Source organism: Tympanuchus pallidicinctus, unplaced genomic scaffold, assembly GCF_026119805.1.
Source record: "Tympanuchus pallidicinctus isolate F22 unplaced genomic scaffold, pur_lepc_1.0 scaffold17, whole genome shotgun sequence".
Taxonomy (NCBI): Eukaryota; Metazoa; Chordata; class Aves; order Galliformes; family Phasianidae; genus Tympanuchus; species Tympanuchus pallidicinctus.
In genome coordinates this window covers 11,110,895-11,123,278 of record NW_026294690.1, presented here as the reverse complement: position 1 = coordinate 11,123,278, position 12,384 = coordinate 11,110,895, and the positions used below count along the sequence as shown (strand labels likewise).

At 42.2% G+C, this 12,384-nt stretch overlaps 1 protein-coding gene across 1 annotated transcript in view; it reads right to left on the bottom strand.

The window, feature by feature from the left end:
* The window catches only part of SETD5 (SET domain containing 5), a 61,479-nt gene that overhangs the window by 24,391 nt on the left and 24,704 nt on the right, over positions 1-12,384 (bottom strand). The window contains exons 3-13 of the mRNA XM_052679097.1: positions 11,658-11,763; positions 10,623-10,834; positions 10,243-10,301; positions 9,681-9,868; positions 8,657-8,695; positions 6,896-7,138; positions 2,094-2,242; positions 1,684-1,801; positions 1,151-1,260; positions 618-864; positions 334-414 (exon numbers count right to left, since the gene is read on the bottom strand). Of these exons, the coding sequence (XP_052535057.1) occupies positions 334-414; positions 618-864; positions 1,151-1,260; positions 1,684-1,801; positions 2,094-2,242; positions 6,896-7,138; positions 8,657-8,695; positions 9,681-9,868; positions 10,243-10,301; positions 10,623-10,834; positions 11,658-11,763 (1,552 nt within the window). The remainder of the gene's footprint in view (positions 1-333; positions 415-617; positions 865-1,150; positions 1,261-1,683; positions 1,802-2,093; positions 2,243-6,895; positions 7,139-8,656; positions 8,696-9,680; positions 9,869-10,242; positions 10,302-10,622; positions 10,835-11,657; positions 11,764-12,384) is intronic.

The window sequence follows — 12,384 nt, the reverse complement described above, 5'->3', positions numbered from 1 at the left end:
TAAATTCTTGGGCTGGCAAAATGAGAGGCACTGCAAGAACATAAAAAGGGTGCAATTACCTTTTTTGAACCTAGCACTGTCTTTTTAGTGGTACGAGTTTGACAATAAAATAGCCCTGAAACTAACAGTCAAACCTTTCAACCAGGAAATAAAGCTGTCTCTACCTTCGAGTCTGCAGTGCCCTAATATAAATCCTACTGTGTGGAGTCAACTGATGACCACCAGCAGCTGGAATTTGTGTTGAAACAAATGAAATAACCAACAGGACCTGTTGGTCACTACATGAAGCCAGTCCTTATCATTCCTCTGAACGATAAACAGAAAGGTACTTGCCCGTCTGCTGTGGACCAAGGTTCCTTGTTCATCTACAGACTCCTCTTTCTCCTCTTCTTGTTTCTCTTCCTTATCTGCAACCTAAAAGAGAAGTCAAGACTTAGCACAGCAAACAAAATCTGGCAGCATTTTAAAGTTTCCAAGATTCTCATAGAAATCTAAGGTTTAAGAAAGGCCTCAGGCAGTTTCTGTTCTGAAGACACAGTACTGTCCCCAATGAGATTCCACTCCACCAATAAAAACATTCAAAACAAAGGTATTTGACAAAGCGTCAGGAGTTCTACCTCATTGTCACTGACTGCCACAGGTCCCTCTGGAACTTCTTCTGTTTGCTGACTGATGTTCTCATCCAATACAACGCTCTGCTGTTCCATTTCTAGTTCCTTTCGGCGGGCTTTTCGTCGGCGTGTTTCTGCCCCAATCAGTGTGCCTAAAACAGGTGGAGGTAGGTGTTCTGCAGCATTTGGGCTACGTTTCTGCACAGGGCAATTCCGGTTCCCCTTGTGACACGCACAGTCCACTTTATAGTTGCTGCTCCAAAACACAAACATAATTCGTGTCACTCTTCATTTCTCAACCCTTGCACAGAGACATTCAATGCATCTCCTACTAAACATCTCACCACGTGCCAAAGCAAGGACAGCAGGCTACCTTATGGCCTCTACTGTAGAATATGCCAGCAGAACTGGACAGAATAGCCGGAAAATGCAATTCAGTAGAAAACGGAGCAAAATGTAGAATGCGAGGAAAGGGCTGGAGGAAGGATGTCCAGTCCAGGAGGGCAGTGGAGAGCTCCTGGGCGAGGTGAAGGACTCACCAGATGTTGTACTCATAGTCAAAGGCGATGGTAACCTCTGTGTCCTTGGCAATGGTGGCAACAGCATAGATACACAGGTGGATCATCCCATCAGCAATCACATGACGAACCTTGTTAAACAAAGCAGAGAGAAACTAACATCTCCACAAGTTGCACTTCTTATTTCCGAGAGGGAAGACTCCTTCACAGTAAAGTAGCTCTCAAATATTACACGAATAATTATCCAAAAATTGCTAAAGGGAAAAGCCTGTTTCACTGCTCTGTCTCATCCTATGCTTTTCCACTCACACCTGCTTATCCTATCATTCTCCAGCCAGATGAGAGCTTTAATAGAAACATTTCCCTTCAAGAAAATACTCACTTTCCCAACCTTCTGCTGATCTCTTATTCCAAATATAAACCATCAAATGAGCAAGAGATGCAGAGAATTCACCCTGTTTACTGCATTCTAAGTTTGAATATTCATAAAAAGTCAATGCATCAGAGTTATGTAAAATTTATCTGCAATTTTGGTGATGGTGAAGAGAATTTACCTCTGCATTCGGAGTGCAGGAGCGCCTGATGAACCTGGCATCGTTACCAAAGGTGCGGGCATCAACACACATTTCAACGCCATTGAACTTGGAGTAGAACAGCACAAATGGGTATGGCCTGGAGAAGTAACAGAATGTCTCAATCCCCAAATACTCAATTCCCACGGCAGTTAAAACAGGAAGCAGTGTTTCAATCAGTACTACTGCTCTGGAGGCCTATGTATTTCCATGAGCAAGATGGAACAGATTTACTTCAGTGGGTTTTGGTTCATAAGCAGAGCATCAAGCTGAGGCTATATATTTGATTTCACATTTCTGTGGATGGCACAGATGGCAAGGGCCCTGCAAGTCTGCATTAGCCTTCTCTGTGCCACGATGCTCTCAAACTGTTCACTTTGTAGTACTCTTACTTTTTGAAGAAATGCCCATTGACCTCGAATTGCTGTCGTAACATAACCTTCCCTCGATACTCAATTATAAGGGTATCTAGTGCCAAGTCTCTTGCTGCCCTCAGGATCTTCCGGTGCTTCTGAACCCGAGTCACCCGTCCCAGCTGCAGCTGTAACAAAACAGAGTGAAATACAAGTGCTTAAACCGAAGGCCTGCAATTCATGGAGAGTACAGTGCTTACTGAGAAAAGAAAAATTAATCTGGCAGAAAAGTCAAAAACTGCACATACATCCAGTCAATATATTGTTTATCCTGTTATTCTGTAACAGCTTAGTGATAACCAATGACCTTGATAATATTTATCAAAAACAAAATATTTCTTTCCTTCAACAGATTCACAAATCTATCAGATGGAGGGTTTTAGTCTTGCAGCTAGGAGGCATAACCAGACCTGTCAGATGCTGCTAATAGGGAACTGCTCTGCAATTATGGCCACTTTCATAGACAGAATAACTCAAATCTTCCCTAAATTGTGGGTTGTCACACATTCAGAGGAAAAACAGAAGCTTTTCCTTCTGCAGAGGATGGTAATTCTAGCTAACAAGCCAAAGACTTAAGCTGTCAATTTCCATCTCAATCCAGAATCTTCTTCATCTTCCTGATCAACCAGTGCTGAGGATTTTATCACGCTTTTTTTGTTGTTGTTGTTGAAACGTGAAGAAATACATTTTCAAGCAGGTGCTGACAGTTTAGTGAATCTCCTTCATGTTCAAGTCTATTTTCTATCACAATGAATTTTCACAACATGTCTTGACAGTATGAAAGCACAGCGGTCCTTAAGCACAAACATCCAAAACCGACATGTTTTATGGCTTAACAGGAGGATACTATAAACACTAGGACACAGAAAAGATTTATTTTATTAAAAAAAGAAAGCAAAACCCAAAAACTTTCCTTGCTTAGCAGGTTACATCTCTCTGCACATAAAATTTGGGAAACTCTGCAGAATTATGTGAAGATGGCTGGCTGCCTCACCACAAAAGAACTGTGTGCGCTCCTTCCTAAGTATGTAATGCATTGTTCATAAGGACTGCTTCTTGATACTTCTCCAGGCTGAACTGAGACGTAAGTGTTCTTGCTTCAGCAACAGTAACATCCATCTATCTAAATTAGAAGTAAACCACATGATGCCGTTGAAGGAAAGCTCCCAACTTCTCCTGGTGAAGCTCGTTAGAAACAGCTACTGTGCAGTCTGCTCATCTGAATAAAAATCATTAGCTTAAGAAAGGGCTCAATCTGAAGAACAGGAGAATGATGACATCCAACCTCAGGAAAACAAAAGTTTACGCCCTAAGGCAGCACTCAGCACTGGGAAGCAAATGAAGCCCTCCATACTGACCATGTTGAGAGCTCTGAATCACAGACTCTTCTCTCTCTCTTTTTTTTTTTTAAGCCATCTTACCATGTGTTTTGAATAAATCTCTTTGGGGAGAAGGAGGCTTTCATTGTTTTAATACGATATTACACTACAAATCTTGGATCAGCCAATAAAATATTAATATATCTATTAGTCGACTTCTCTCACTCAGGTCTCCAGGATAAAAATAGCTTTATAAAAATATTCATTTGAAATCTATGCAGATGGGAATAATGGCCTTGCTGTTCCAGATCTTGTAGAGATGTATCCAGTGCTATGTTTATCATGCCTACAGGGCACAATTCTTGCACACATTTTCATACCAATACATCTTCAGACAATTGGAAAAACCTGAATGTATGTATTAGAGAGACTATGAAAAGCCTTGCAGTGTCATATCCTGAATCCTGCCTAGAGTGCACAGACCATTTCCCAATTCCAGAGAAACCCATTAAACTGGCATAGAAGAAATATTTTAGGAGCAAGAAGTCACACTGCTAGCCCCGATTTCCGATCAACAAGCCCATAACATGAGTCAAGTCTAAGATAAGATGCCTTCCTTTCCTGAGAACAGTAGTATTGTGTGTCACATTCACTTATGTTCTGTTACAGTCAGCTCCTTATCTGAACAGGCTCTGTATGGAGGAGGAATAGACCAGCTGAGCTCCTGTGTTTCCTTCCAACCTTAATTATTCCACAATTCTATAGTTTTTTCTTTGTATCTTTCAGAAATGTGAATTATTACCTGGTGGCCTTCATTCCCACCTTTGGTCCATGACTGCTTTGCATTACTCTTCACCTCATTTTTGAAAAAACAGCTTGTGGAACACCAGTAGGATGAAGTGAGGTGGTGGAAGGAAAAGAAAACCCATGGAGGAGAGAGTATCAGTGCATCTGTAAAGCTTCAATTATCGCAGTTTGGTACAACAGGAATGATCTCAGCATTTCTGTAAGATCCTAGCTCAGCTTGCTTTTCATTCTCTGAATTTAGAAATATGAAGAGGATTAGCTGCCATGCTTTCATGTGTGAAAAGAACAAATGATTTTACGTACGTCACAGGCCAGGGATTGCTGACTGGTAATCAGACAGAACCGTTCCGATATTTTTGCAGAGCAACATCTGCATAATACTCGGTGGCTTTATTTTATAAAGGCTCTTCACTTTAGCATGTGAAATCAATCAGGGGTTTGAGCTCAAGTCAGCAATTATCAGAGGCAACAAAGGGCAAATAATGACCCTGGGTTTGCTCTGGCAATAGAAGGCAGAAAAGCGCTTCATTGCTTTCAAATTGTCAGGCATCTGGCCATCTAGTTGTTTTTATTCCTGGTACCAAGCAGCCTCAGGTTTTCAGAAGCTTTCCTTTGCATCATTTGGATGGTTGAGAACTGGCTTATTCACACCATCCCAATGATCAAATCTCACATCCCAGGTGAAACTTCTTAGCCCACCTCTTCCTACTCATCCTAGTTTGGAGGAGCTTTTAAGTCACCATTTCCCTCCCTTCCCCCCCTTTTTTCCCCTCTTGGAAGAATACACAGACTACACTCTCATCACTGTTTACCCAAGCTAATCAACTGTAAGAGCACACAGGACATATATGACATTTTATTTTTATTCCTTTCTACATGCTTGAGAGTCTTCATGGCCAAGTAGAGCAGTATTTGCATATTTTTACCCATTTTGAAGTACCTATTTTCTCATCATCCAGAAAAGCTATTTTCCCGTCCAGTAATGATATTCAGTGAAATGGCAGGTGATGCAAACTGAGAAACCTTCTCAGTTTACCTAACGGAGATGAGACAAATAAACTGATAAAAGACATAAAGCACAGGATGAGAGACCTCATATTCCTGGCTGGTCACTCCACACCAGTGCCAGCTAGCATCCTCACAACACTTTGCAGCCATCTGCTAAGCAGGGAAAACAAGGACAGAAGGGCTGACAAGTGGCAGCCCAGGACAGCCTTCCTCAGTATCCAAGAGATACCACAAATTCACTTTGTACTTTGCCAGCATTTGGAATGAAAGCAACCTACTTGCAGCTTGTTTAGAGTAACCGCAGCTCACTATGAAGATTTGCAACTTAATCTTTTTGTCTCTTTGTGATAGACTCCACTGGAACCTTCTGATTTGGAATGCAGGTCACTTTTCCCTGTGGGAAAACCTACACCTGTACAGGGGAAAGAAATTGCAAGAAAGCATGGCAAGAACAAGCACTCTTACGTACGGTGCTCTTTTATAACCATCTGTCCTGCTACACACTGCGAAGGTGACAAAAAGAAAACAGCATATGCTTTACTATTTATTTCAGGTCTTCTCCTAAAATTAATGTGAATGAGTTAGAAAACTACATGTAAGACTCCAAGAAAAGCAGAACATTTCCCTGCCTGTATTTTTTCACAGTTGTTTCACTTACAGAGGCCACTCACACAGTCATACAGAAAGGTTATTCCCTCCTCCTCCTATGTTTTATTACTGTAGAACTAGAGGTAAGAATGGAAGGAAGGAGTCTAAAGTCCCTGTGTTGCACTCTCTCTTACTGGCAATATCTGTGCTCTGCCTGGTGTGCTTCACCTACCTGGAAGCAGAGGGAAAGTTGGGAGGGAACACACGGACTTCACAGAGAGGTGAGTCACCTGATATAAATAAGAATGATTCAAGCACAAACATATACCTGACATTCAGGTTTCTGACTGCTCCCCTTCTAAAGGAGAGGTGCCCCACATCTGTTTTTCAGTTCCACCTATCTTCAATTTCTCCAAACAAAGAAAGTCAACAACACCTGAACTGAGTGGGAATGCTCCTCTCCACTCAACAACTCATGGACCAGATGAAACATCAGCTCAGAACAGTGAGGGAGTAAACAGACACAACACAAACATCCTTTCACCGTTTCTCTTCATCTACACACATTCCACAGAGCTGGCAAGACACTAACCAGTGCATATCTCAGAAGGGACAGAATTAGGTACAGACAGTTCCCTAAAATCAATTGTAATCGTGCAGCATTTAAAAGTTATCAGAGTCCAAGTAATCATTCAAAAAGACTGAAGTCACGTTGAAAGGCTTCTTTAAAATAGTTTCACACACAGTACGAATCAGAAAAAAAACACCATGAAATCTCAGCTAGAAAGCAGGAAGCTTCCTATTTCCAGGAAGCGAGAGATCTGGTTCTGCCTGATTCGGTCTTTCGGTCACCAGAAGTACTTACACCAAAATACCAAGAATCCTACTGCAGAACTGTACAGAAGAGTCCAACTTCATAATGCTGAATACAAGTGTTCTCAAACCTACACTCAAAGAAGGTGCCATGTCCCGCCTGTGACCAGCTTCGTTCCTGCTCCCCCAGCACCCACACCCAGAGGATCTCACCCACCCCACTTCCTCTGTCACGTTAGCTCTTACCTGCATCTGAGACCCAATAACGGTGTTATTGCAGGCCAGCTCTGTTTTGTTGATTGTGTCCAGCATAGCGGTTTTGCCCACGTATTCTTTATTAGAGTTCAGATGACGCTCCAGCAGGTTTTGCACATCAGCGCTGTACTGGTTAGTAAAGGCTTCTTCATACTGATCTGTCCAGAGTCGTATCCGATTCTCCCACCCTTCAGCTGTGTTTTCATCCAAGGCATGTGCTTCAGAAGGCGAATTCTGCACCAAAGAACAACAGGTGAACGACTAGCAAACAATGGGACAAACCTATCCACAGTGCTCTGAGCTACCAATAGACTACAAAAAGGGCACAGACTCTCCAACTTAAAACACTGGTTATGATGACGCCTTTTTCAGAATCTCCATTCTTCAAAAATATGGTTCAACAGTGCACTCAGGAGTCTATAAAGAACTGTGTGTCAGACTAAGGCCTCTTGAGAATGGGTATTTGGCACTGTTACACACAAGAAAATTAAGCCAGCATTTGGCCAGAATTCTTTTTAAGTCACTTTGGAAAAAATAATTATGCAGTTTAAAAAAGCTAAGGAACAGAACACACAAATGCAAGTAAATCTCATGCAAGCTTTTCTTATAGTCAACCCACTCATAGCCAACATAATGCTAGATGATGCTGATCGTATCTCAATCTTTGCATTGACTGATCCCAAAATATTTCCAAAAAACCTTCTGGCTAAATTGTCACCAAGGTTTCAAGAAACTGAATGTACTGCACAAGATAACACCCGGAAGGTTAAAACTGCAAGTCCTAAGCAGTGTAAGAGAAGGCAAAATCAGGTTTTATATCATCTTGTAAGGGAGGAGATGAAAAGAAGCTGGCAGAAAAAAAATTGAGCTTCATTCTTTACTTGACAATAATTGAAATAATCAACGAATAATATTCCAGAGGTAAAAAACTTAATTGGCTTTTAGGACCAAGATGTATGACATACTGAAGTATCAGTAACCAGAACCATTGAAAAATGATGATTTTCATCATACATACTAACAGCATAAAAATTGCACATATTTTTACCCTCTCCAGGCACTTGAGTGCTATGGAGACAAGTATGCACCTAGACAGACACCACAGAATCCCCCCATTTCCTCTGAGTCAACTGCTTGGAGTCAGCCCCAGTTACAGTATTGGGGTCAGATGGAATCTGAGGGACTTCAAGGTAACTTCTGTGTATGCAGGGATAGTTCTAAGTGTAAGTTCCCTTCCTGGATTTTAATTAATTAATTTATTTATTTGGTTAAGTAAGCTTTATATCGTATAACCAAACCTATTAGTATTGCCAAAAAAAGAGGTAAATACACCATTCCATCCACCCCAAGTAAGAGGATGTGGAGAGAAAAAAGGGACACCAACACTTAACTTGATGCAATCAAATGATAAGTGACCTCACAAGAGAGCAGCCACAACCAGTTCTGCATCTTAGACACCTCACTCTAAGGTGTCATGAATCAGTCTTATCTCTTGGATCAGGATGATACTAACTTACAGAAGTGATGAGCCATCTGGAGCAAAAGCAAGGTTCAAGGGGTGATTCATGGGATACCCTTTTGAGCAGGCCTGCTTGTAGTGCATGGAAAGGCTTGGGATTATTTTGACATAGATACCACAGTCCGAAATTCCCCAGACAAACAATGAGAGGCACAAAATTAGAGGGTAAAAAAACCAACCAACCAACAACAACAACAAGAGTGTTATCACAGATGCTTCTCAGTTCCACTCACCTTCATTCTCAATGACTTTCGTGAGCCCTCTCGAAAAGCCTGCCCCCGGAACAAGGAGAGAGAAAAGAAGAAAGAAGTATTTTATAACCTTTCCTCAGAATTAGTGCTTCAGAATGGCAGATTTTACGCAACAGATCAACTCCTAACAACAGATGGCAAGAAATACAGAAAGACCTACAGAAGAAGCAATGGACATTCATAAGGAGATTCTGCAATGTAAATCCAGCGGAAGTCTTGTCAGCCAAGACTTCTGATCTGAAAAGTCCTGCTTCATGCTTAGTATAAAATCTCAGGATCAAAAGCCATACTGTCCTGATTGAACCCATTTGCTCTGACAGAAGAAAGGGCCAACAGAATCAAACCAGTTCACAACATACTCAAACACTTCACATGACTCCTGCTCCCATTCTTTTATTTAATCAGTGCCTACCAGAACAATTTCAAGGCAACCCTAACCTTGAGGAAAATCAGGTAACACCAGTAGATGATCAGAGAGAACACACATTTCCATTCCAATTTTTCCAGTCACCAAACCCTCACAGATGTCACTAAAGTCAAACCTCAGTAAATCTTCGTTGCTACCTACATAGTTCTCCACACACTCGCCATCTCTGTCTCTGAAGAACAGTGCCAAGAAGCACTGCAGCCCAGTGTAACGTAATCTGCTAAAAAAGGCCACATTCACTTCATTTTTCATTCCATTCATAGACTGCTTTTTTGGCATAAGACAGACTCCAAGCGCTATTTCCCCAGATCCTAATAGAGCAGAAGGGAAAATATGAGAGTTCAAATCTCTGAACATGAATGGACAGTGTTGGGAAATGAGGGTGGAGTTGGAGTAAGGTAATTCTAAACTACAGCCACTCTAGCAGGTCACAAATAAAAGGAGTCATATTATTACAACAGAAAGAGCAATTCCTTAGAGGACAACAGCTTGTTTATTGACAAGCTCACAATCTGCTCTCAAAAATATTCCACGTAGCATTTGATAGGAACTAGAGCAAGCTCGTCTCATTCCACATACCTTGATCTTTTTGGCCTTCGGAGCAGTGCGAGCTTTCTCTGTGCTCCTCTTCCTCTTCTTCGGTTTGGTTCTGCGGACGCGGTTGACAGTCAGCGTGATGCTTGTAGGGGTGTGCTGCGTAGCTGTGTACAGCACTGTAGAGGGAGATAGTTCTTCATCCCAGCTCTCAGTTGCACTGCTGTCCCCACCTACAGAGAGGAGCGCTTCATTAGCAACCTTATAATTCATCCCACAGAGAGCAGCTCAATCTTACGGCTACTTCCATCACGATGACTCAGTAGCTCTACACAGTTCTTCCCCATGAAAACTATACCACTCCAGTTTTCCCTCTCGAGTTGAGAATGGGGTTTCTGATACAGAATAGCACTGATGAACATACACTTTAGTTTGTAAAATAATCTGCCCCAAGATTATCTAACCCAGGTGAAGAAAATCCCAGCGGTTGGTAGGAAAAGAACGTTAGCAGGTGTCGATCACAATTAGATGATTACATCAGCCAAAAGACAAAGGTCTTTGGAAGAAAAGCAAAAGTCACTGTTGTCAGAATTACAAACTCACTTACCTGACACGTTGTCCTGCTTCCGGCGGCGGAGTCTGATCACCTTCCCCCTGCTCATTCCTCTGCCAAACGAGAATGCACAATTGAAGCTGGTTTGTAGGAGTAAAGTCACTTGAAATTCAACAGGATGTCACAAGATGCGTGCCCTCAGTGGGGCCCAGGATGATAAGAACATCGATTTAACATCCTCATCTCCACTCCTGGTGCCACCAACACTTGTCAGGCTGACAACGCAAAGGAGGAGGGTCAATACTAGGTAAAGCACTGGAAAGAATGCTCCAGTTAGCAAAAGGAAGTCCGTCCCAAAGCCCAAACAAGAAAAGAGTTTGGCTTGAGAAGTCAGCACAAAGAGCAGTCAAGATCTGCACTGCACCGAAGCTTACCTGCACTTCTCACACTTGAGGAGGAAACCATCTTGAGAAACACTGCAGTGGCACCAAGTGGGAATTGATTCTCCTTCTGAGGAGCTCTCACTGTCCCCGGAGTTCTCCTCATCAGGTGAGTGCAAGCCGTTCAGTTCTGCACGAGGTATAATGGTCTGGACAGGAGGAGAGGCTGGTGGCGTTGGAGGAGGAGGGGCTCCATAATTATGATCCTGAAAATGAGTATTGGCAGTACTACTTTTAATGTGAAGATATGATGTCTGGAAACTTCCCAGGTTATTACTGTTTTACACCAGTTGTTAAGTAATCTGATTCCTCAATCTACCAAGGAGGTAAAGCTCTGAAAGAGGTGAATGGTTTTCTTCACGAATTACATTCATCAGCGAATGAAATTCAGAATCTATACAAACAACTAAACTCTTTCATCATTAACTGTCAATCTGAGATGACATCTGTGGTCAAACACTGGAACATGTTGCCCAGAGATGTCGTGAGGTCTGTTAGTTGAGATGCTCAAACTCCACTGGACACAGTTCTGGGCAATATGCTCTGCCTGAGCGAGGGGGGGTTAGGCTACGTGATCTCAAAAGATCCCTTTCAACCTCAAGGATGCTATGACATCCTGTTCAATCCACGTTCAAACCATGTTCCCACTCCTTCTTACTGCTCCTTATTTCTCATAAGTTATCAATATGAAAATCTGTGTAGTTTAAACAAGCACAAAAAATGTACAATGAACCAAAGAGGGCACAGAATTACTGCCAGGAAAATACTTCATATTCATATACAGTCACACTTCATTCAGTTTTAAAAAAATGTCACCTAGAATGCTAATAAAACTTGCAATACTGTACGCAAGTCTTCACAAATAATAAACACACAAATGCAAAATGTATGGCACAACTCAGCTGTAACTCAGTGTTCCCTCACAAAGTAAGCCAAAACTTCTAAGGCTGAACAGGCAAAGCTATGCAACAAGGAAAAAAGAGCGAAGCAAACAGTAAAGAGCTGGTTCACTGCAGAGAGAGTACTCACTGCGTAAGGCAGCCCGCGATAGCTGTGTTTCTGGGTGGCCCCATAGCCGTGGCTGGAGTACACATTCTTCTCACTGACAGCTGGACTAGCTTCCACAGACTCTGGGCTGCAGAAAGGGCCAGAAGTAAAACCCATCAATAGAACATCATTTTGAGCGCCAGTTATTCACAGCTCTTTTCTATTCACCACATGAATGAAGAAACTTCATGAAATAAAGGTGTATTATGCGCTTCACCAGGCACTATGCGTGCCGAAGTTGTACAGGATGAACCTGCTTTCAACAGAGGGAAGCAGCTCAGTAAGGGCCACCCTGGATAACTCATCTTACATAAAACCTGCCTCAGTCTGAGAAGTTCAAAAAATGGTAACAATTAAGAAACTCGTAAGAAGCTCTATTTCCTTATAGTTGAGGAAGTTGGGTATAGTTCAGCATCCACGTCTGAACTCAGCCAGTTTAATCTCAAAGGCACTGAATAGTATTGCCATGTTATCTCCATAACAGCTTACTTCAAACAGCAGCTAAGCAGCTTTCCTGCATCTGCACTTGTTTCTCTCGGATACTGACTGTTAGCAGAGTCCAACGTCCCACAGTAATGTCTGCATGAAACCTGCAGCTGTCCTGACAGCATCCACTGGGAGCTGAAGATTGCTGCTACAAAGGGGCAACTAAATTCATGACCTGGACGGACAGCAGCCACACTCCAATCAGATGCTCCCTGCTCTTTCC